The sequence below is a fragment of the Asterias rubens genome, chromosome 4 (genome assembly GCF_902459465.1).
Source record: "Asterias rubens chromosome 4, eAstRub1.3, whole genome shotgun sequence".
In the NCBI taxonomy this organism is placed as follows: Eukaryota; Metazoa; Echinodermata; class Asteroidea; order Forcipulatida; family Asteriidae; genus Asterias; species Asterias rubens.
The window spans coordinates 14,003,657-14,029,396 of NC_047065.1; the positions used below are offsets into that span (position 1 = coordinate 14,003,657).

The window sequence follows — 25,740 nt, forward strand, 5'->3', positions numbered from 1 at the left end:
ATTATGTCAAGAAGTTTGAGAATTATTTGCCAACACCGATGTGTACAAAGTACTTTCCAGAGTTCTGCAAAAAAAATCATTTAAGCATACAATGTATTTCTCGCAGGGATGCCAGTGGCTCTTTCCTTCAGAGCCTGAAAAAGAATTTAAAGAAAAAGTGGTCACCGCCCCCCCCCCCAGACCAAAAAACTATAAAAAACATAACAGCACTTTTTTAATAAAACATAAAGAAAAAGAAAATTCTGACCATCCCCGCCCCCCTCTTGCCAAAAAGGCAGGCATAGTCTGATTTTAGTCTTGAATTTTCCGTTTGTATAATATCACAAATTTCAAAACATAAAAAAAACGATCTTACCCTCTTATTTCTGCCTTTATAGTATTGTTTTTTCAACCATGTTGATGGGTTCGTATTAATGTGAGGATCGGTTGAATAAAAAACTTCTTTTGCAGTTATACTCGGTTGGAATTCAAACCCACAACTTTTGCCATTCAAACTTCGTCTACTTACCTACCGGGCAATCTCGGTGGTCTCAGCAAAAGTTGTGGGTTCGAAACCCCACCCCAATTATATGCCTGTGGACTTTCTTTTTCACAAGACTTTGGGAAAGTACTGAGCATACAGTGCTCTTTTTAATAGATGTTACATTTGCATCAGGGAAAAATAAAAAAATAATATTTGCTTTTAGCCATACACTAGTAAAGCACACTATCTATTTCCATTCAATCGATACAGTTAATTCAATTGATCTATAAAAAAAAATTCTCCAATCAATCAATCAATCAATTTTCCATTCAGTCAATAGTTTCTCAATCAGTTTTTTTGTAAATCAATAAAGTTTTTTTTAATAAATTATTTCCAATCATACATATATCAAATAAAATAAAGATAACAAAATTTTTAAAATATGATGAATAAAACCCGTTTTTAAATAAAATTGTGCAAAAAAAACCATTCAGAACTTGCCTAAAAACTTAACTGCTAAACAACCAAACAGGCCAAAGTGATACAATTAAGAAAGGCAAAGTATTATCTTAAAGTCACACCTACCTTTATAATGTCCACCCTCGTCCGAAAGACACTATTCGCAAAGAAGATACACTTCCATAGCGTGGGGCGTTTGGGTCTCAGCAAGTTCCGTCCGTACTTCTCCAGCAGACCTAGAGCCGACACAAGAATCTTCAAACTTTCCTCTCCCTGTACGAGGAAGTAGAGACAGAAAAAAATGTAGCCGTGACGCAAAGAGGAGGGAAGTAATCAACTCCAACTTCTAATCAGAAGGAACTGGAGTACTGTCGGCTTGCAAACCCGAACCAAACCGCAGACTGTCATAGTTCCTTCCTGAAGCCCCCCGAAAAGTCTCTCTCCGTCAAGAACATATATAATAGGGGTGGGATAAGGGGTTCCCCAGCAGGGGAAGGTACCCCACGATGACAGTAAAGTAACAACACAAAACAGATGAAATGAACGAGCTATGAATCATAAACTCTAACTGCATATGTCGGGTATCAAAAAGAAAAAATGTTGATTTGACTATGAGCCAAAAAGAAACCGGAAGAGTGGGATTGCCGAGTGCGTTGAGCGTGGGTGACACCGCCGCCGACGATAGGACCCTCAGATTAACGACAAAGCCTTTTTTATTGTCGATACATTAAATGAAGAAAAAAAGTCACAAACTCCTCTGCCCACTCACGTCTCACTTACTCCAAACTAAAGGAAACTTTGCTGAACTTTCTCTGGAATCTGAAACAAAGAACTGTTCACAAATTTTGCAATCCAACTACAACCTGAGCTTCCATTTAATGCATTTTTTATATACCACAGCTCAGAAACGACTGCGTCAGAAACGACGGTGTTCACGTCAGTAAATAATTTTTTTTAGTCTTGCTGACCTGGGTAAGGGAAACAAAAATTTGAATGAAATCTTAAAGATTCTTACCGAGAAGCGTAACATTCGACGTCATTGGTACTTTATCTTTGTGTCCCAGTTTTTATGTCAAAGAAAACCACAAAGTAGCACAATGGCAACAGCGCTACCTATTAGCCACGGGAGGAAATTTAATAATTGGATGATGTACTTCAGAGGTACTGCACAGTGTACGACCCTGGAAAAATGGAGGGGTGGAGGGGGGTGGTCAAGTGACCTGGGCTACCAAGGTTTAATCCAGCACTTGATACGTGTGCCAATAATTCCTTAGGCTGGCTGCTTGTATTGTACACAGCACAACAGCAACGACTAATTGAACTATAAATAGGGTAAAGTTTTAATAGTTAAGTGAAGGCATTATTGGATTTGCCAACTTCAGCGGGCAGGTAAAAAATTATGGGCATCGGTGGCAATTATATGAACTTTTTGGCACTTTGCCTGGTTACCAATTCCTGCTTAGCAAGATTTGTCTGTGCTTTGCAATTTAGTTTGCCTTACCAGCTTTAAGAAAATGGGCAATTAATACCCTGTTGAATTTAGCCATTATTTTATAATTAGCAGGAACAAAAATGGTTTGAACAGAACAGCTGACACCTGGGTTTTTTAAAAACATCTACGACTGTAAAGGACAAACTGTACTTCAACACATGATGGCATGGAAATCTAGCACTAGCCAGAGCTGTAGTCACCAATTTGGGCAAGATCTTTGCAGAGATGTGATAGACTGTTGAAAAAAAAAACATGTGAGCACAAAGCGTGAAAGTTTGCGAGCGTGAAAGCTTGCAAATTGCATTAACCTGCTTACATTAATTTATCTACACATGGTTTAACAGCCTTCTCTGCATTATGGAGCGATATAAATATATATGGTTTAGTCTTTATGTTAAAAAATAAACATGGAATTTTTTTTTACATGTTTTAAAAACGGAGAAATCGCATCTTTGTAAAGAAACTTAGCTTGTGTGCATTTACTAACAGTATTTAAGATGACATTAAGCATTATGAAGCATTTTTCACTGGCATAGCTTGCCCAGACCCTTATGCTTACCCTACAAATTATGGAGAATGGAAACCAAAAGTGCTAACCAAAATAGGGTTACCATCCAAAATAATATGTCACAAGAACCATTACATGACTGGTTTTACTGCTACATTTGTAATTTTTGCTCAGCAGTTTTGTATACAGCTTAAGCAGCTCTGTAAAAATAAGACACTTGTTTCCAATTCCACAACTTGATGTCTTTACCCACTCACTACAAAAGAAATGTAATTATTCACTATCTAACCTTTTCTTTAATTAAAACTGCAGACTTTCAAAGTTTTCTCTGATTGACATAAGAATCACGGAGCCTTTCAAACGGAAATCCACTTTGTGACAAACACATTCCTCTTCTTAAAAAAAACCCCAACCCAACACTTTAAAATGGCCAAGTTCCATTTTGGAATCTGCAGTGTTAGCGTTAGTCATTCACACAGATGTACATGTTTGTTTCTTTTCCACATACTGCATTTCCAGGAGATTCAGTTGGATGTCCGGAACTCTAACTTTTCATTTTGCTCAGACGGCCCTGGATCGTTTCTTAAGTAGCCGACTTCCGACTCTAGTCACTAGCAGGTGAGGGCATGTTGAGAGATCTTCTTGTTGGATCATATTAGGCCTAAACAAAATAAACATGTTTAGCGTCTCTGTCTGCTTCCTTTTTAGAGGCCACCTCTTTTTTTTTCTTTTCTTGAAAAAATAAAATAAAAAGGATTCTTTTTTCTCGATCTCAGATGAAAAGACACTTTATCTTCAAAAATGTGTTGGCAGCCATTAAAAAGAAAAGAAAAAATGCCCACCTCGTTTCTTTTTTTCAAAAAGGCAGGAAGCTAAACATGTTTTGTATTTTATTTGGCCTTAGATGTAATGATTATGATCAGGAATTGAGGTTGCTCGGTGCGACCTTTCGCAAACCTTGAAAACATAGTTCCCTGATCCCCCAAGTCATCGATTACTGCTCGTTTCTAAAAGGGAAGCATCTGGTTAGGGAGACTGATTAAACTGTATTCTCGCAGGGTACCTGACCAATAATGAAACACATTTATATGCACTAAGGGGGGTTACAATTACGTAACATGGCTGGGTCCCTACTTCAGGAATATTTAGTAGGCTTGAAAACATTTTGTGTAAAATCTTAAATTTGAGGGTCTACTAGGGATTGTTGAAAAATAGTCTAATGTGTTGGAGATTTATGGTTGTGTGCCATGGCTGAGCGGTCTACTGCTTCAAAATATAGGATTTGAACTGCCTCTAGGTAACGAGCAATCTTGGTGGTCCTAGTTGGTAAGACATCTGCTGCCTAACTTAGGATGAGTTCAATGCATCCTATATATTTTGCCAATAGAGGACAATTCTGTGCAATTATTGAGTCTAACTTTGCATTTTTGTTTTATTTAATAAGGTGCCAGAGAAGAACTAATGGTATTTGTCAAAGACCAGACATAGGCCTATGCGTAAAATAACAAACCTGTGGAAATTTGAGCACAAATGGTCGTCGAACTTGCGAGATAATAATGAAAGAAAAAACACCCTTGTCACACGGAGTTGTGTGCTTTCAGATGCTTGATTTTGAGACCTCAAAATCTAATTCTGAGGTCTCAAAATCAATTTTGAGGAAAATTACTTTTTTCGCGAAAACTACGTCACTTCAGAGGGAGCTATTTCTCACGATATTTTATACTGCTTGTTACAAAGTAAGTTTTTATGCTAACAACTATTTTGGGTAATTACCAATAGTGTCCACTGACTTTAAGAGACTTCAATGTACGTTTGTCGACACTTACTCTGATATTCTTGTTCTTCTTCAGGAGATCAGACACGTCGATCCGTGAAAATTTGGCCGGAAGAGGACAATTCTGTGAAACTATTGTGTCCAGGGTCGTCTGAATCCTACTCTCATCCAATGGAATGGTCTTCAGGAGGATTTCGAGTTGCACATGGAGCTCTTTCACCGTCTCTAAAACCTTGTTATCGAGATTGGCATACTTGGAATCGACCGCGGTGGCAATTGGCTCCTCTTGTTTCGGCACCAACACGCTTGGCCGCTGCAGAGCTGCTGCAGTTGTACATGGTGTATCCATACTAAGGCATACTGAATAGCTGAAGAATTAAAAGAAACAATTATAAACTGGTGAAAATCAATATTTTGAGGTCGGCCTAATGCAAACTGTTTTTAAGATTGTTTGAATTATGTTTTAAAGACAGTGGACACTATTGGTAATTGTCAAAGATTAGTCTTCCCAGTTGGTGTATCTAAACATATGCATAAAAAACAAACCTGTGAAAATTTGAGCTCAATCAGTCGTCGAAGTTGTGAGATAATAATTCTAAACTTGAGGTCTCGAAATCAAATTCGTGGAAAATTACTTCTTTTGCGAAAACTACATTACTTCAGATGGAGCCGCTTCTCAAAATGTTTTATACTATCAACCTCTCCCCATTACTCCTAATCAAGTAAGGTTTGATGATAATAGTTATTTTGAGTAGTTATTTTATGATAATAGTTATTTTGAGTAATTTGTCCACTGCCTTTAAGCTTTCAGAACCATTGATCGATCGTTGCATCAAACATGTCAAAAGAGTTGCATGCTAAAATGGCATCCAGTCCACATTTCACATTACAATCCTACCATCTAGTTATTATTGGCAGCAATATTAATTGTCTAAACTGAACTATTTGTATGTTCCATGAAAAAAAATGCTCTCTGAAATTGCAACCGGTGCAAATTTCACATTTCAGTTCCATTTCCCCATAATAAGTGCCTTCATGCTCTATTATCTAAGGCCATGTCACACAAGTCAATGTTTATACATTACATGCACCAAGTTCCAGCCAAATCTCCAAGAAAAAAAAAGGCAGTCACAATTTTTACATAATTTTCTTTGGAATAGAACTTATCGACACTGTTGGTGGTGGGGGGGGGGGGGGGGGATGTACTCCTCCCAGGTCAAAATTCCAGTTGAACCTAGTTAACTGGGGTCAACTGGTTCAACTGGATAGTGATCAAACTCATCCATTTTCCATATTAACCAACTGGTTTGGACTAGGTTTAACTGTGTTCAACTAGGTTGAAATTATAAACCAGTTGGTCTCTGTCCATTTTCCATATTAAACCAACTGGTTTTAACTGTGTTTAACTAGTTTATCAACTGGTTTCAACTAGTTCCAGTTAAACCCAGTTTAACTAGGTTCAACTGGAATTTCGACCTGGGCTGTGCAACCGGTATTCCGTTTTGTATGCACTGTGCCCCCCCAGTTGGCTGCCTCCAAGTTGCCAACATGTAGGTGTAGGCCTAAAATGGTAAGAGTTGCCCTGCGTGACAAAGGGTTGCAGGTTTCAATTGAATTCACAATCACAACGGGGAAAAAAATTCCTGATTTTACTCTCATGCCGGTAATGAATGTGAAAGTTTTTTAAGAACAAAAGCAAACCAATGATATGTGGATCCATGGGTAGAGCTACATGAAGGCCCTATAATGTAACATTTTGATTAAGGACGGATTGTACAAAAATGAGTACATTCTTTTAAGGCAGAGTGGACACTTTTGGTAATTGTCAAATACCAGTCTTCTCACTTGGTGTATCTCAACACATGCATGAAATAACAAACCTGTGAAAATTAGAGCTCAATTGGTCGTCGAACTTGCGAGATAATAATGAAAGAAAAAACACCCTTGTCTCACGATGGTTGATTTCGAGACCTCAAGTTCTAAACTTGAGGTCTCCAAATCAAATTCGTGGAAAATAAGTTCTTTCTCGAAAACTACGTCACTTCAGAGGGAGCCGATTCTCACAATGTTTTATATTATATAACTGACATACAGATCCTTGTCATTTGATTGGTGGAACTTACTTCACGTGACATTCACTATTACTCCCATCCGCACCGGCGATCAAAAAGACCTATTCGCCCATAGGACAGCATTTCCCATTCAACAGTTAGGATCATCCTTGTTCCCAATGCTTTTGAGCAGTAAAGCGCCGCGCCGCTGCTAAAACAAAGGAGCATCTGTGCAAAAGGTTGTGATCCGATTTTTGTGCATTGTTGCCGCTACGCCGCGCTACATGATTTTTGGTTGTCAGTAATTTGTGTGATTTTTCATAATGATATACTTTTAAAATACATCAAATGACAAGGATCTATGTCAGTTATATAAAACAAATAATGAGTGGCTTTAATTCGTGGAATGGAAGGAACATATCGCTCGGTAAAATTTGCACCAGTCCAAATTTTACCTTGCGATAATATTCCTCCCATTCCACTCCGAGCCACTCAATATTTGTATACTATGACCTCTCCCCATTACTAGTTACGGAGTGAGGTTTTATGCTGATAATTATTTTGAGTAATTACCAATAGTGTCCACTGCCTTTAAAAGTATAGTTTAAAACTTTGCATGGTAAATAATAAGGTGAGGTTTTGCTGGTAGAACCATGTGTCTCTTTTGAGCTGTCAAAATTATTCTTCACTGGACCAAAACTTCTCAAAAGAAATGTACCGTTGTGCTATAGCAAACCTCACATTCTACAGGTAGAATGCATTTAAATACAAACACAGTACTTGTAACATGTAGTATGCACACACACATGACTTGTATTGTACAATGTACATTAATGATCTTGACTCACCTTGCCGAGTTGCCAGAGAGATTCAACTGAGTTTTGAAGTATTTTTGTGCGAAACATGACCACTATACAAACACATCCATTGTCCATACAACAAATTCAGGAAATAATGAGCATTGTAATGTAAAAAAAAAAAAAAAGCAACCTATTTGACTTATTAATTCACTTTTAAAACTTGAGTAACGATATTGGTGTTTCTGTCCCCTCCAGAACCTGCTCAAGTGTGGCTTATAAAAACACCAACAGTTCAAAGTCAGACTGACTGTCTGTCCTTACTCTATGATCAAAGCACTTGTGGATTGCAGGCCAAAGGTGATTGCAGTCATTGTTATTGTCTGTTCCTCATCACAGTTTGTAAACATTCCCCAATGTATCCCATGTACATAATGTATGCAACAAAGCAGGAAGTGGATAACTGTACAAGGACATGATGTTTTTTATGAGCGCCAACATTTATTCTCTGACAGCAAATAATAATGCACCCCAATAATGTAGGCCCTTAATGTAACATTTTAAAAATCACTTGAACATTTCAATCTGTTGTTTTTTCGAAATGTTTGGACACATGTAACTTTTTTCTTAAATGTTCTACATTCATTAGTACCTTAGACAGTTTCGCTATTCCTATTGGTGGAGAGCGCGTCACGTGGGTGTGTATAAACCTTTGTTTATGACCAGTAAAAAGTGTTGAAACATGGGCGTGACACGTGAGCTTGCATCTGTGCTTATAAGACAGTTTCTTCATTCCTATTGGTCGAGAGCAACGGCTGGAGCGATACGCGAGACGCGCACAGCATTCCCTTTTAAGGAGTTGGTTTCTTCATTCGTATTGGTCGAGAGCAACGGCTGGAGCGATACGCGAGACGCGCACAGCATTCCCTTATAAGGAGTTGTTTACCCCAGGGCCTTACCATTTCATAGCTGGAGGGTGTTGTGTTGTGTTGAAAGAAATCATTGACAAAATTTTAATTTTTGCATTTATTTTACTTTTTGACCAAAAAGTGTTATGTTTTTTGACCGAAAAGGTATGTGAATGGGAATCAAAGTGTGTTGAATCGGTTTTCAACTAGTGGTTTAAACCCCCCCGAGGCCTGATTCTTTATAATTTACCTCGACTTTGTCTCTGTAAAATTATCAAGAACCAGGCCTCGTTGGGTTTAAACCACTAGTTGAAAACCTCTTCATCACACATTGATTCCCTTATTTAACAACTGTGAAAGCTTGTGCAACTAGGTGCATGCATTCCAGTAACATTCATAAATGTACATAATTTGCAAAAAATATTAAAAGTGTTTTCAGAATTTACATTAAATCCCAAGAAAGTGGGATAAGCTGTTACAAACTGCTTCAACTCCTCTACGGCCATTAAAGCCAACTACACTTTCGGAACAGAAAAAAAAAATAAACGTTCACAGATTCACATATAATTAACAGGGTTTACAGAAGGTAATGGTGAAAGACTTCTCTTGAAACATTGTTCCATGAAATGCTTTACTTGTTGAGAAAACATCAAAACAATATCAATTCTCGATAGCGAGAATTACGGATTTATTCGAAACGTGGGAAAACAAGGGTGGGTTTTCCCGTTATTTTCTCCCGACTCCGATGACCGACTGAGCCTAAATTTTCACAGGTTGTTATTTAATAGTATACAAGTTGTGGTACACGAAGTGGGGGCCTTGGACAATACTGTTTACCGAAAGTGTCCAATGGCTCTTAGGCTTTATCGCATTTTACATTATTTCATAAGACTGCACGTCGTTATCACATCTTATCGCCTTATTTCTGCCCTTTAAAAATGATATTCTCTTCAACAACCACCATCATGGATTCATGATTTTAGAATCAGAAGAACCTGAAAATGAGCAGATAAAGTGTTTGAAACGTCAAGGTTGGTTGTACCCGCAAGTTTACTATATATTTTTATAACACACCTCCTGCTTGTTCTGTATTCTGGTTGGCTGAAACACTGTCTTGTGGGATGAACTATCAATAGTCTAGTGATCGCGCGCACGCGTTTTGCGGGAACTAGTTCCTGAGCGGGCACTAATCTTTGAAAAAAGTGCCTGGTTACAGCGCCCTCTCTTGACCATGAATAGCAACTAAAAAACTTCCATTCTTTTCCAGATTTCTGTTAAAACAGATATTGACTGGCATAATTCGGTAACTAGTGTACTTCTATTCCCCCTCCGAACTGTGATCGACCGGACGGCCTTCGACCTCGGGAAATAGGTCCCTCTTCTGGTTACTCAAAGTCCCTCGGGGGGGGAATAAACTTATCACTAGTTACCTCATTGCCAGTCAATATGTTTGTGATAGTTTCTAGACGCAGACTGTTGGTTACCTTGTAGACTTGTGCATCAACGCCTGGCAGGTGACCGAATATTACGGTGGTACAGTCACAATACAAATGCAGCACCATATGTGCATGCATGTTTGTTATTAGATTGTGGACGTGGCCACATTAAATCTAGCAAGTATCAAGATTTTTCAAAACCTTTTTTACCAGTTTGAAAATAATACCACCGTACCCCTTATTTTTTGTGAAAGGCCAATATTTGATATTCAGTTTCGTCCAATGTACTAGTGATGGAATTGTCAAAACCTTTTTACCAGTTTGAAAATAATCTCCTTTTGGAATTTTACCACCGTACCCCTTTTTTGTGTGAAAGGCCAATTATATTTGTTCATTCAATTTCGTCCAATGTACAAGCGATGGAATTTTGACTCACTCCGCGCTGTTGTAGACCAGTAATTTCTAACCCTGATTATGAATGGACGTCATCCACTGCTTTATCACTGCCTCAAATTTGGGGTGAAACAGGGAATTCTGTGCTTACGCCAAGCGTATTTCACGGGTTAGCGGCGAATTTTGGCTTCTGCGCGTGCGTACTCCCAGTTACTAGGCATTCTAGGCTTACAAGGCTAGCGCAGAAATTCGGCACTTGCACGTAAGCGCAGAATTCGGCGGTAAGCAGAGCCATGAAATTGGGCCCAGGACTTGTAGCTCAGAATCTTTACTCTACCAGGAATTTATTTACAATTGACCAGAATCAAAATGAGATACAGTTTTTACATAAAAATTTTTCTTATTTGAACAAAAACTAAAATAAGGTTTATATATTGGCGAACTGTTTTATAGGCGACAGCCTACTCAGCAGGATTGAAAGATACATGTACTTTGTGTGATTTAAATTCAACATTTTGAACATAAACTCAAGACAGACCTTCAGACTTGTCCTGTCTTGAGTTTACAGGCCTCAGGCCGGTTGTCCAATGTAAACAAACTCAAGCCCTGCTACATAGGAGGTAAACAATGATGCAACAATAACAAAACGCTCGTCCATGTTCAGGCTGTCCATGTTCCTGTAGCGTGCAGATTGGGCGAACAAGCTGAGCAATATTTTGAGCTGAAAGTGGAAGACACCCTATTCAACAGACCAATCATGAGCTACAGTGCGCTACAGTGATTGCGACTAAATTTATTTCGGTCTATACTGTGCTAGTTCCATGCTCAAATGCAAATCAAAATTATAAAATGTAAGTTAACTCTAACCATGTCAGAGAGAGCACTTGCAATAACGTAACCCTCCTGCCGTCGGGAGGAGGGTTACGTTATTGCAACTAACAAGGATAAACCCAGAGGCAAGGCAAGGCAAGCCTCTACTTTTTCAAGGTAGTCTCCTGGGTGTTTCATACAGCGCATACACAATGTACACAAGACCTAACTTGACATGTCGTCTTAAAGATGCAGTTTTGATGGTCATCTGCCATCAAGAATTGCCACCAAACCTTGACAATTACAACTTAGGAATGATCTCCTATTTGTATAGTTGCAATAATCGTCACCTTCCATCCTCTGTGACCGTCAGGAGGATGGAGTGTCACAATTATCGTAAATATACAAATTTGTAAAACATAGTATCAGTAGTTACTTGCAGTAATGTTCGATATTGGTAGTAAGCTGTCCGCTCACGAGGCCCGCCATTCGCGGTGGTGGCTCGGCAGTTCGGAAAGCGAGTTGGCTGGTGCCCTTGTGTACAGTGCTTTGTGACCAAGAAAAACAGCAGTGAGTACCGAGCAGAAAATGTCCTTTTTTGAAGATGTGTTGAAGATGTTTTTTAATTTTAACTCAACAAAAAGGCCATGCAAGCATCATGAATGTACATTGAGTGTGTGGTGAAAGTTTCGGGTGTGTAGTACAAAGGAAATTTTAGTTATTGATGGCGAACGGTCGTAAAACTTTCACCTATCAACGGAGCCTTATAGTTTCTAGAAATAGACTTACTACACTTTACAAAGAAACCAACTCCATGAATCCATCCAACATTAGTAATCTTCGCTGCAACCAACCATGACGGTAGAAATAGAATGGAACAGACTAACAACTCGTCAAAATTAGACCCTAAATTCTAACACTATCTCATCAAACAAAGACTACTACCGTTACTCGTTGAACGTACATGTATTAGGGAGGTCGACAGGTTTTCCAATTTTTTACGAAAAAAAAAACAAGTTTGATACCATTAGAAAGCTTATCTCAAACGTAATCTCTAATGGTAGTAAAATCAATCGTTTATCTTTAAAGGTTGCGGAGATATTATTTTTTACTGTATTTTTGTACTTTGTTTTTGTCTGTCAGACCATTCTCAAAATCATGTCAATTGTCAAACAAATGTCCCCATGTGGACAGAATGCACAAAAGTCCATAGACTGCTAAAAAATCTGTCAGGACCCCTTCCTCTAAATCTTAAATGCGCAGCTACATGTATGAGCAACTACCAAGTAAAGAAACAAAGATATTCACTTGATCACGAAGGTATACGCTTTCAAAAAATACGAGTTTTGTATAGGTTTTGTAGTTTCCATATTTTAGAAATTGAGGATTTTTTATGTAAGTTTATGTGTAAAACCTCAACTTTTGGTAACAAAATAAAATGAAAGATATCAAAACAGTTTAAAATATCAATCAAATTCTATCAAATTTGGTAGGCCTACCTACCAATTCCTCAGACCTTCCTCTACACAAATATCAGCATATCCCACGTGACCATAGGCTATCGAGGCCACAAGAGGGCTCACTTTAAAAAAACCCATTTCCGACACAAAATCAATTGAGCTTTCCCGCGACCAAAATGTGCTCTCTGTTACGCACTAATTTTCTCATTTTCAACTCTGTGTTTTTTCATTTAAAACTCCAATCAATCGAGAAAAAACTGCTTAATTGTGAAAGGAAATGTCTTCAGCTAACCACAGATGATTTTGTACATCCAAATTCGCACTTAAATGAAGTCTTTTGGGTGAGATTTTACAAACACTTTTCGTGTAGTAACAGATAAAAATCTCGATTGAGGCCTTTCCGTCGACCTTCCTACTTGTATCCAAATCCAATGCTGGAACTCCCGGCACAAGTTAAATCAGCCCCTGACGCCAATAATTTTAAGTCCCTCCTTGAAAATATAAAATTTGAGTAGGACTGGAGCATGCATGCTTGCATGAGAGTGCACGTTAGCCTAGCCTAGTGTAGTAGCTTTATTAAGTGTCCATTATTATTATTATTATTATTATTATTAGTAGACTAGTACGTTGTGGTAATATTGTGCGTATTGACCATAGAAATAGAACGTATATTATTCAGTGAAGTGCGCATTTTAGGTGATGCGGCGTTTACACGTAAACCAAATGACCACCAACAAACATGGTGAGCGTGGCATCAGTCGCGGCGTGTGACGCGCGCGTATCACGTCCGCCATACCTCAAAAAGGCTTATGATGGTACTACCAAGACAAACCACATATAGAGAGGGCCAATCCTCTTGGCTCGTTTCATGGGCTAACGACTGACGACGACTTACACAAGAAGTTGAAGAACAGTATGTCTAACACAAGAAGTTGAACTTGAAGAACAGTGTACAGTCATTTTTCTGTACTATATACATTACAAACAATGAATTAACGATTCCATTTCCAACGGCACAAACCGCAATATTTTATAATTGGATAACTTTCCGTATGGCGCCACCACTTTTTCACTCATTTTTACAAAAAGGGATATATCAATCAGGTAAATTAGATACTATATTATTTTATTTCGAATGAAAAAGTGGTGGCGCCATACGGAAACTTTTCCTTATAATTACCCGTCGTGGACTGACGAGTGACGAACATTCAAAAGAAAAAGCCTCATGAGTCATGCATGCTATTAAAAGTAAATTATTAAGTAATAAACAGTAACAATTGGTGTACCTTACTACCATTATTATCTTTACAAGTAAAACAAGGACAATTTCAAAGTAAACAGCTAAACATTTTAACAAATCTTACTCTTTTACAGGCTGCAAGCAGGTGACGTTCACAAACACCTTGAACCGCAATTTTGTTTCTTTAGAAGGAAATGGGATGACACCAGTTATGGTTTACCGTTTATGGTTTTACCTAGACGTGTCGCAGTCAACGTGGTATAGCAGCAATCAAACCAGATATGGGTACCTGACTAATGTTTATTTTTAGAACGGGGAATTCCAAATTGTGAGCAATATTTTGCAACACGCAAACTTATGGTAGCCCTGAAGGGACATCGCACATCGCAAATTTATCTTTGTAATTATTTTTGTGATGTCGCGAATATCTTTGCAAATATCTTTGCAAATTAATTGTTTGAGATGCACGAATATCTTTGAAATATCTTTGCAAATATTGGCTCTCCTAACTGAACGTTCATTAATTGCTCAAAAAGTACGTTTAATATGGCTCCCCAACTACACGTTCAATAATGGCTCCCGCAACTAAAAGTTCAAAAATGGCACCCCAATATAATAATAATAATAATAATAATAATAATAATAATAATAATAATAATAATAATAATAATAATAATAATAATAATAATAATAATAATAATAATAATAATAATAATAATAATAATAATAATAATAATAATAATAATAATAATAATAATAATAATAATACTAATAATAATACTAATAATAATAATAATAATAATAATAATAATAATAATAATAATAATAATAATAATAATAATAATAATAATAATAATAATAATAATAATAATAATACTAATAATAATAATAATAATAATAATAATAATAATAATAATAATAATAATAATAATAATAATAATAATAATAATAATAATAATAATAATAATAATAATAATAATAATAATAATAATAATAATAATAATAATAATAATAATAATAATAATAATAATAATAATAATAATAAGACATTTGTAAAGCGCCTAATGCAAAAGCCTCTAAGCGCATTAAAGAAACAATAAAATAAACAATTAGAGAAAGATACAAGATACAAATAGGCAAATTACAAAAAAGAAGCTTTAAACAAATAAGTTTTTAACAAGGACTTAAAACATTAGCTATTCCAAAGAAACGGTGCGGCGTAAGAAAAAGATTTGTGGCCATAAAAAATGGAAGAAGCTCTAGTAGCAGAAAGCAATGACTGTTGAGATGATCGTAAAGTCCGAGTAGGGGAATAATGATGAACAAGTTCAGATAAATAAGCAGGAGATTGACATGTTTGAGCCTTGAAAGTTAACAGAAGAATTTTGTAAACTGTTCGAAACTTAACTGGGAGCCAATGCAATTGCATTAGTACAGGTGTAATATGGTGAGAACGAGGCAGACAAGAAACGAGGCGAGCAGCAGTGTTCTGTAATATGGCGTGTCACACGTTGCATTATTCGATAATGTACAATGTATGTGCGATGTTTCTCATATATGCGATAATTGTCACGTGCGATATTCATTTGATGTATGCAATAAATGTAATATATATTATGCAATAAATTGTAATACATGTGCGATAATTTGCAATATGTGCGATAATTTGCAATATATATGCGATAATTTTTAATATATGTTTATTTAGTTTATTGCTCCATGATTATATGCGATCATTTGTATGCGATGTTTTGTGACGATACACATATGCGATAATTTAATATACATGTGCGATGTTCGTTCTTATATTATGTGCGAAAACAAAATAATGCAACAGCCTAGTTGCCTTGGATTGGATCGGTCGAGTTGGTCTTTCAAAAGCGTTTGGGACTGTTCCGTCCCAACTTGATAATCGTTACAACTATAGTTGGGACTGGTCCATTTGTTATAAAATGCAAATGGTTAGATATAGATAATTTAAAAGTAAATGATCCACACTAACATGCCTCAATTTATTTTGTGTGAATCATCGTAATCTACTTTAAAAATTATCTTTATAACCAGATGCTTTTTACGCTTTTCAAAGACCAACTCGTCCAACTCAAGGCAACGTTTTCCTTTAATGTCACCGTAATCGTAACGGAATAATTGCAAAATGCTAATTTCAAAATCGCCAAGGGTACCTCCATTTTATGTTGCTAAGGCCAATGTAATTTTAATATGTATCTACACTCACCGATCTGTTTATGCAGACCACTCTGTATTAGAATAGTTCATGGTGGGCATCCATGCGTAATGTGCATGACCAATTTTATTTCTGGGCTGTCTTCGAAATTTAGAATAATTAGTTCCTCTAGAATGTTGTTGCCATAGAGTGACGTCTGCGGTAGGCCTATTCGTTGGTAAGTACATCATTTATGTGTGAGCTCTGTACAATTACTGTAGCAATATTATTCCTAAAAGTAGAAATCTCGTTTATCGTTTTCATAAATTTGCATCGGGGATAGAAAATATTCGTTTTAATTTTCCATATATGCACCGACGATGTGTCACAGGAATATTCAAATTTCTCGGGTAGGATTCGTTTGGTGTACTATTATTGCCACAAGGAATGACGCATTATTTTCAAACTTATGACTGGTTTTTGTTTATGAACCCCATTTATATTAGGAGTCTTTCAACAGATTGTATGTCAATGTTCTCAGCAGAAAATTTGTTATGGGGTGGCCATTGAGCTAATATAACAGAATGGATGTGACCAACCATGGTGTGACAAACATAATCTTCGCGGATTGACCGGGCAAAGTACAGCTTTTTGTATTTGTTTTATTTTAACTTTTATTATATGTTTATATCATCCACAGCAAACATATTTTAAAAATAAAAATAATAGACCACGGGATCAATTCGGCGAAGAAAACGATATCATATAAAAGGTGGCTATACGGCAAAAACTGGATGACCACGTGGAGTCTTCAAGCAGGGGGTGACGCGGGGGAAAACCGTGACATGTGTTCATATCCGGCTTCGCCAACAGTTGGACGAAGTACGTTTCCTGTGGCGTTGGGATGTGCAAGGGCATAATGTACACTTATTTTCGTTGACAACAATATTAACGAGTTTCACGTCTTAGGCACCGGACACGTTTGGTAATAACTCAAAATAATTTGCAGCATTAGAGCAATATGGAAAAGCTATAGATGGTAAAAACATGGTGAGAAACGGCTCCCTCTAAAGTAACGTAGTTTTTGAGAAAGAGAGTGGAATCTCTCAAATAAAAAAATACTCTAGCTGAATCCTTAACTTATATTACGCATCCCTTAAATCAAACAAAGAATGCAGCAAGGGTGTTTTTCTTTCAAAAGTTCTCAGTGCAACTTCGATGACCAATATTGAGCCCAGCGTTTCACTGGTTTGTCAGTATTATGCATATTGGGATACACAAAATGATAGTACTGGGTTCTGACAGTTAGGGCCTCCCAAACAAGCATCTTGTTAAAGCAATAGGTCAGTTTGTCAATAATAATTACACGTCAAACAGCACACGGTGGTTTGCATTTTCGGAGCCATGATGAAAATACACTCGATCCTTGGTTTGCCTCAGCTCACCCTCGCCCCCCCCCCCTTCCCTTCTTAATTGAAGTAGCGGCTAGATGTTGGGATGTATAGCAATAGCCGTAGCCATAGCCATAGCCTCCGGAATCGGCTCTGACCCTCACGCCGTCATGGCCACAGTGACGTAAATCCGCACTTAAATATCCTGTTCAGTTCCTTTTGTGTGTTGCGCGCTTAACTGCAACAGTCAATAATGAAATTAACATAAACTGGGAACGGCTCAAAGGGCGCTGTAGCTATTGTGTTTTCGTGTAACCATGAATGAAGTTATCAAGCGTTGATGATAAGATTGACATCATATCCCGGATAAACTGTGTAACCATGGAGGAATAATTCCTCCATGGTGTAACTAAATATAACCTCATACCCACTATGGCTGGATTTCCAACACGATAATTACAGCTTGTATAATGCCAACTACGGGGAGCTGCAGCGGATGTGCGTGTGAAGGTATGCTATAATAAATAAAATGGTGGAAGATTTGCCTTCTCCAGATCCATGGTGTGCATAACGGGTACTGTGTGAGGTTTCCTTTTGCTCGATCTACATGGAGGGTCGTTGAGCATGGAGGGGAGGGCTGCATGGTGTGGTGTGTGCATGGTGTGAGGGTGAGGCACGGGTGTGTGGTCTGTACCTCGAAATTATATAGGAAGCCTGCACACATGCTTCCGAACGTTGCGCAGCAGTTTCTACGGGACGTACCAATACAAAGGGTCAAGGCCAGCAGCCGATACACGGCCCTTTCGATATTATTATAAAATATTTGATCTCAAAATGTACACATTCAAAATTAATGGGTGGCTTAAAGACACTGGACACTATTGGTAATAATTGTCGAAGATTAGCCTTACAGTTGGCGTATTTCAACTAAATGATAATAAAAAAAATGTCGCACCATGGTCACACTGAGTTGTGTGCTTTCAGATGCTTGATTTCGAGACCTCAACTTCTAAATTATGAGGTCTCGAAATCATCAAATTTGTGCCAAATTACGTCTTTCTCGAAAACTACGTCACTTCAGAGGGAGCCGTTTTTCACAATGTTTTATATTATCAACCTCTCCCCATTTACTCGTAATCAAGAAAGGTTTTATGATAATAACTATTTTGAGTAATTACCAAATAGGGTCCATGCACTGCCTTTAAGTTTAAGCCTCCCGCAGGCATATAGAAATGTATCCCTCTTTCTCAGTACAATACGAAAGTATATAGCCGCCAGGGCTAATAGAAATGAAGTGTTGTTCTGATGAGATCTTCACTGAATTGAAGTAGGCCTCTCTTTTGTATGAACACTTATAGCGTTTGAAATTATTCAAATTAAGGAATCGTTAGATATTCTTTTACTTCACATTTTAGTTCACATTGTCTGACAAAAGAATATAATATTTTGAGTAAGAGTGTCATAATTGTTGTGAAAGTAAATAAACGGCCTTCTGTATCAATTTTGCGTTGCGTTATTTCCGTCTTTTTCCCCCATTATAGTTTTCTGCAAAAGCGAATCGTTGTTGTTTTCGTTGTTGTTTTCGCTGGTTTAAAGTTACGTTGTCATCCAACAATTCACTATAGGCTGTACCATTATTTGTTGTAGTTCTTGTTGCACAGAGGAGAAGAAAGGGTCCAAAACAAACTTTTCATAACGCCGTCGACGGTGCGGGAGGAGGGTTACTTGCGTTACGTTTTGGTACACATTGTAATTGTCAAAGACCAGTCTTCTCACTTTGTGTTTCCCAACATAAGCATAAAATAACAAACCTGTGAAAATTTGAGCTCAATTGGTAATCAAAGTTGCGAGAAAATGATGAGAGAAAAACACCCCTATTTGACGAATTTGTGTGCTTTCAGATAGGAATTAAAGTTTTCTGGCTAGAAGTCTTTTATTATTTTAGTGAGAAATTACCTCTTTCTCAAAATCTATAATGCTACTTCAGAGGGAGCCGTTTCTCAAAATGTTTTATACTATCAACAGCTCTCCAATGCTCTTTACCAAGTCAGTTTTTAAGTTAACTCATTTTCGTATACATGTAATTATTAATGACGATCCAAACATGAGAAATCGGCCGGCCAACACGTGGTAGATTCAGCCATGATTATAATTACAATCATGGCTGTAATCTATGGACTTTGACTTTACTTTTGGGGGAGTGGGTCATGTGGATCCTGGAAGATTGTTCTCATTTTGTTTGTGTAAATACAGCTGTGACCGCGGAAAGTGCTTCTAGCTCATGTTGCCGCCGTTTCAGGTATGTGTGGTATCGCCGTTGCGTGCGCGTTTATTTTTAATTCACGCATCGTTTTTTGGCGCTTCGATTTTTGAAGAATCTGAGGAGAGAAGTGTGGGCGTGCAAAAACTAACATGGCAGCACCACACAGAAACAATAAGTTATGACCAAAGTTGTGTTCCCTTTCTTTCTTTTCTCTCACGTTAATGTATAGGTCTATATTAAAATCGTTAAGCCGTCAAGATGCCATCGAACTCCAACGAGTACGAGCCGGACGAAAGTGAACAAGACCGGCGACTTGGCGAGTTGGGTCTTCGTTTAAAGATTGAGCATGATGAGGAAGGATTCCTCAATGATAAATACAAGTAAGTACATATTATGGGTGTTGACACAAGTTTAATCATTTAATATGAACGAAGTTATATAGGAGCGGAAAGCAAATGTATGAGCTAGGCTGCCTTTTGAAAGGTTTGTTGTCGTGTATGACAGCATTTTCAAACTTCTTTTGATATCATAACAGCAGCTGTGCTAAAATTGCGATAACGCAACCCTCCTGCCGACGGCGTAGCCGGAGGTATACGAAGCATACTCGAGTGAAAAAGGCGAAATGGTTAAAAACGTACAATTTCGACAGACAGTCAGCAGATTTGCTCCATTTTTACCACTTTTGAAAATCATGACACAAATTCTAGGAACACGAACTTGATCCTCAATCAATGTCTATGAATCCTATCATATCACTCAAAACACCATTGAGGAAATAATTTGAAGAAAAAGGACAACAACTTAAAACTACAGCTGTGCCACTTTTTTTCTCTATTCAGACAAAAGGTTTTAATGAGAACAGGGGAGTGTTTAAACTTGGATTCATGTTCAATGACTTTATGGGGACCGAGGACACAAGAGAAAGGGGAACACATTAAAATGTCTCCACATGGACAATTCTAAGGCTTGGGTGCCCCACAAGGAATTTTGTGTACAAATAAGGGAATCAATGTGTGGTGAAGAGGTGTTCAACTAGTGGTTTAATCCCAACGAGGCCTGCGTCTTGATAATTTTACAGAGATGAAATCTAGGTAAATTATAAAGAACCAAGCCTTGGCGGGTTTAAACCACTAGTTGAAAACCGTTTCAACACACTTTGATTTCCATTCATAAATACCTTTTCGGTCAAAAACATCATCACTTTTTGGTCAAAAAGTAATATAAATGCAAAAATTATAACTGTTAAATGATTTCTTTCAACACAACACCCCTCCAGCTATGAAATGGTAAAGCCCTCCGCTGCCCTCGGGTAAACAACTCCCTATAAGGGAATGCTGTGCGCGTCGCGCGTATCGCGTGATGTGGCACAACTGTTTCAGCCGTTGCTTTGACCAATAGGAATGAAGAAACTGTCTGATAAGAACAGGTGCAAGGTCGCGTGTCACGCCCATGAATTAACACTTTTTACCGGTCATAAACAAAGGTTTATACACACACATGTGACGCGCTCTAACCCAATAGGAATAGCGAAACTGGAGGAATTTATGAATGGGAGATTAGACTATGTCTTAACAGGGTTGCCCTAATGTGTTATCTTCATTTATTCTTTGTGAATAGTGGTTTAACTCAAACAAATGTCTTTCTTTGTTTTGCACTTAGCCGAGGACAAATGCTCATTGAAAAACATTTCTGTGTACAAAATCATAAATTGGTTTTCAAATGTTGACAAAATATATGAATCGGTTGGGCCATTTCTAATATAACCCAGCGCACTATGTGTACAAAATTAATCAGCCGATGAACGATTTATAATCTTAACTGGGCCAGTCTATAATCACTCACAGCCTCTCTTTCACACCCTTAAAATTGCAGTTTACTTCGTTACCTCCGAGGATACGACTGGGATGTGAACATTGCACACCAGAAACTCCAGGCCACCCTACAGTGGAGACGCAAGCTCAGACCATGGGAGACTAGCTGTAAATACTGCGACAACAAGCCTGGGTTTCACTCATGGGTAGGTATAGCCTTCTCTCCAGGCACAATCGCTGTTCATGTGGCTAAAATGATAAGAATGGAAGCCAACTTTAGTTTGAAAAAGTAGATAAGTCTGTCCAGAACCAAACGACTGATCAGGACGGTGTTTATGTCCAAAGCCAGTAGATTACTACTAACAGTGCAATAGAATAGAATTAAACATGGTTTTATTGTCACTTGTAAAAAACAAATATATTTTGTACAGTGAAATGCGTTTTGGTTTTGCGTATCTAAAAAGATGCAATTTAAAAATACACACTAAACAATGCCTTCAGAAGTAAATTTCTACGATGAATTATGTGTGTTACGTTTGCAGCGTCAAGTGGGCATCGACAAACAAGGCAGGCCAGTGGTGTACTCCTCTTTCGTTCAGGCGACCGGATCCTTCACAGCGGAGGATAACGTACAACACACCTTATACCTCATGGAGAACGCAAAACGTTGTATGAGACCAGAGGAATACACATGGGTCTGGGTACTAGACTGCTCTGGTAAGTTTTTAAATGTTATTGTTATTATTATTTATTCGGCCAAGATTTCAACAAACAATACAAGATACGATATTACCGCAACAATATAACACTATAAGAAACAACGAGTGTAAAATTAAAAAACTCGGACATCTAGAACAATTGTAAACCAAAGATGGAACTGAAACAGAACACTGGCAAATCAAGCAAGACAATTATAAATACAGACAGGACAAGCCCATTCTAATAATCTTCTTTCTTGGGTCTGATTTCCGATTATTTTTGCCCTTCGAGAAATCAGAAAAACACTCAGGGGTGGATTTCACAATAAGTTAATACTAGTCTTATCAAGAGTTAGGGCAAGTTACTTACTTAGGACTAGCCTTAAGTTTTTAATATCTCCTAGGACTAGTCCTAAGTTAGTACTATTATATAGTTGTAACTCTTTGTGGAATCGACCCCTGAAATGTCTATTAAAGCCTACACCATGTGTAATTGTAGGTCAGCCCTTTTACTCAATAAAATGGTCATCTGCCGTTTCCACGAGGACCAAATATTATGCCCGAGGTTATGAAACCTAGGATGCCTCAATTTTGATCACTGTAACTCGCAAGCTTGAGATATCCTGTAAACAATGACTGCTCAACAAGGGATAATGCTACACCCCTATGTTTTGACAATGTAGTTTGTTAATATACTGTAGGTGAATAATGGGTAGTCATGACCCGACTAAGCAATCAATAGTCGCGACTTCTACACTACGAATGATTTAAGGCCCAGTGACCAGGGGTAATAATGTCGGAAGCGCTTTGAGACACCCCGTGAAAAAGCGCTATATAAAAACCGTGTAGTAGTAGTAGTAGTAGTCACACTAGTCGCCAAGTTTGAATCAAGTCAAAAATTTTATTTCAGGTTTGACGATGGCAGCGTGTAATCCGATGCTTGCCAGAGCCGTAAACCACGTGGTCGCAGAACACTACCCGGAGAGAATGGGTCTGGTCATCGTCATTAATCACGGCATCGTCTTCGAAGGGATATGGAGAGGAATGCGCCTCTTCATTCATCCACGAACAGCCAGCAAACTACGCCTGTGCCGCGGTGATAAAGTGGCCACAACGTTTCAGGAGCTTTTCCCGGAGGATCTATGTGTGTGGTTCCTGAAGGAGCTGGAGCTGAATGCTCAGCGAACGGTCTCACCCGCACAGCTGCAATTCTGGAGGGAGCCTGCAGACAGTGACGCCCATGACCCGCGAGGGTGCCCCTCCTATGTTAGTCAGTACATTGATAAATACTACAAGGAGGTTATAGTACCGCAGGCAAATGAGAATGTTGAGAAGCCCGAAGCGTGTACGATACATAAACCACATTCCAATATAATACAGGTGTTAAAAGAGGAGGCGATGCTAGAAGTGCAAAACAACTGAGACTTTCAGAACGCAAAAGTGGTCAACCTCAAGTGTGATGATTTGTAAGAGCGCCATTGGGAGTGAAGTTGTTAAAGAGCTTTGCTGAGATGGATAGGCGTGTGTAAGTGCACTGGCAGACTGTGCGTTGAAAAACAGGTCAATACTACAATACGTCAATACCTAAAGCCATTTATTTTAAAAGCACCTTTGAAGGGGCACTATAAAAAAGGCCAAGACCAGGGGCAACAGAGATTTGTTCCCTCCGCTGTCTGCGTATAATTCCATGCCTAAGAGGGACGGGTCAGGGCCCACGTGTTATAAATGATTATGTGACAATGCTGCATTTGGGTATTATATAAAAATTGTAGAGCCGACACAATAGTCACCGACAGCGTTCATGTTTTGCGCAACCATGAAATGACAAACCTTGAGCTTTTGTGAGAGTCAGGAGAAAATATTGAAAATCCAAGCATTATTCAGCATGTAAGCATCTTAATTTGGGTTGCAACATTTGAACTCAGTTTTCAAACAGGTTTTCAGATGGTTAATTTGAATAATTTACTTAAGAGGGAGCAGACAAAATGGCTCTAGTTTATTCTTTAAATAATCTTTCTGACTAAATTTTTTAAAATGTGTCTTTTATCCTTACAAAATCCTGTATAATACTTAAAATGACATAAAATGAAAGGCCACAGCTCAAATAACAAAAGAGTTATTAGTTTTATTTTTTAGCAGTTTTACACCATTTTTTCTGAAACAATACAAACGATATAACCCAAAATTAATACCAAATTACTAAATTTTTTACTAATTTTTTTTATATTTTTACTAAATTTAGTATCAGTACCTTTCCAAACTTGAAATTCTATCTTTAATCAACAAATGATGGCACTCAAGAAGATCGGAGGGGGGAATAATCTAAAAACTTAAAATTACGGTAATTTCTTCTGATTTCTTTGAAAAAATAAATAAAAAATTATTAGCACATTTGGCAAAAAGAAAAGCCGAACACTGTTTTTGGATGATAATTAATTTTTTAAACCATTTTACTATCTAATATATATTTTGTTAACCATTCAAATTACAATAGATTTTCAATTAAGAATTCCCTGATTTGATAAAATATGGTTAAATATGCAATCTTGGGGCGACCGGGTACACTCACCTTTGACCTCCTGAGCTGTGACAATAGTTTTGCGTGCTCCCTATACTGTGTTAGTCTTGCGCATATTTATATATCTGATTTTTGGGGTTGAACAAAGAATTGACTAGAGTGGGATTTGAACCAACGACCTCCGGATTAACGTGCTGGCTCTCTACCAACTGAGCTATCTAGCCCTATATTGGCGGTGTCCCTATTTTGTCAATATCTTTGTTTGGGGGTATTTATATATCTGTGACCAAGTTGGTCTAACCACATGGTATTTCACCATAGAAACTGAGAATGCTGAGCACGACCACACCATGTGTTGTCTGTAGACACGACTTATCGCACCACGCGTGTATGGCAAAATGAGCGCACAAATACTGTTTCTAAGTGTTTTTCTTGGTTAATGTTCACCCCATCTACTGCATGGTAAAAGAAATGGGATACTCGCATCGGTAAAAGTGGTCTCACAACGAAATCGCAAGCACACTGCGCAGACGGCGTTCTCCGTGTTCTATTTCTATGTTCTAATCATACTCTGATTTAATGTAGTTTATGGTCATGATGAAATTGAATCATACTGTATGAAAGTATAAATTAAATATGAACTTTAGAGAGAAAAAACTAATCAACAACCAACAATAGTCAAAAACAGAGATCAACACTTGACCTCCGTTTCTGATTACTTGTTAAAAGTTTGAAATATAGCACACATGATGGAGCATCAAATTACCCTGTATTTTCAAGTATGAGACCTATCTCATTTCAAACCAGTAACAATGGGGCGAACCCCCTCTCTTTACGAAAAGTGCATGCAGGGGTCGATTTCACAAAGAGTTAGGACTCATCCTAACTTAGGACTAGTCTTAGGAGATATGAAAAACGTGCGGCTAGTCCTAAGTTAGGACAAGTAATGCATCCTAACTAGAGATAAGACTAAGGCAGTGGACACTATTGGTAATTACTCAAAATAATTATTAGCGTAAAACTTTTCTTGGTGACGAGTAATGGGGTATAAAACATTGTGAGAAATGGCTCCCTCTGAAGTGCCATAGTTTTCGAGAGAGAAGT

The 25,740-nt window shown here is 37.8% G+C and overlaps 2 protein-coding genes across 4 annotated transcripts in view; one reads left to right on the plus strand and one right to left on the minus strand.

Annotated features, from left to right (window-relative positions):
• The window catches only part of LOC117289058 (E3 ubiquitin-protein ligase RNF31-like), a 41,443-nt gene extending 27,472 nt beyond the window's left edge, over nt 1-13,971 (minus strand). The window contains exons 1-3 of one of the 2 annotated variants that reach the window (XM_033769987.1): nt 13,916-13,971; nt 4,749-5,064; nt 1,049-1,195 (exon numbers count right to left, since the gene is read on the minus strand). In XM_033769987.1, the coding sequence (XP_033625878.1) occupies nt 1,049-1,195; nt 4,749-5,045 (444 nt within the window). In that variant the 5' untranslated portion in view covers nt 5,046-5,064; nt 13,916-13,971. Of the gene's footprint in view, nt 1-1,048; nt 1,196-4,748; nt 5,065-7,595; nt 7,760-13,915 lie in introns of those variants that run through there. The other variant, XM_033769988.1, reaches the window with a different exon arrangement.
• Nucleotides 13,972-16,080: 2,109 nt separating this feature from the next.
• Nucleotides 16,081-24,531, plus strand: LOC117289541 (CRAL-TRIO domain-containing protein C3H8.02-like). 2 transcript variants are annotated; one of them, XM_033770688.1, is made up of 5 exons: nt 16,081-16,193; nt 19,839-19,989; nt 21,482-21,626; nt 21,963-22,137; nt 23,029-24,531. In XM_033770688.1, exons 2-5 carry the CDS (start codon nt 19,868-19,870, stop codon nt 23,538-23,540), a joined length of 954 nt encoding a protein of 317 aa, XP_033626579.1. In that variant the 5' UTR covers nt 16,081-16,193; nt 19,839-19,867; the 3' UTR covers nt 23,541-24,531. The 2 variants fall into 2 exon arrangements, with proteins under 2 accessions (XP_033626579.1, XP_033626578.1); XM_033770687.1 differs by lacking the exon at nt 16,081-16,193 and adding an exon at nt 17,615-17,856.
• The last annotated feature ends 1,209 nt before the right edge of the window (nt 24,532-25,740 follow it).

Excerpts from the sequence above, each read along its gene's own strand:
- LOC117289541 (XM_033770688.1), top strand. The coding sequence starts at position 19,868 with ATGCCATCGAACTCCAACGAGTACGAGCCGGACGAAAGTGAACAAGAC. Across the intron at positions 19,990-21,481 it reads TTCCTCAATGATAAATACAA|TTTACTTCGTTACCTCCGAG; the intron begins GTAAGTACATAT and ends TTAAAATTGCAG. Across the intron at positions 22,138-23,028 it reads CTGGGTACTAGACTGCTCTG|GTTTGACGATGGCAGCGTGT; the intron begins GTAAGTTTTTAA and ends ATTTTATTTCAG.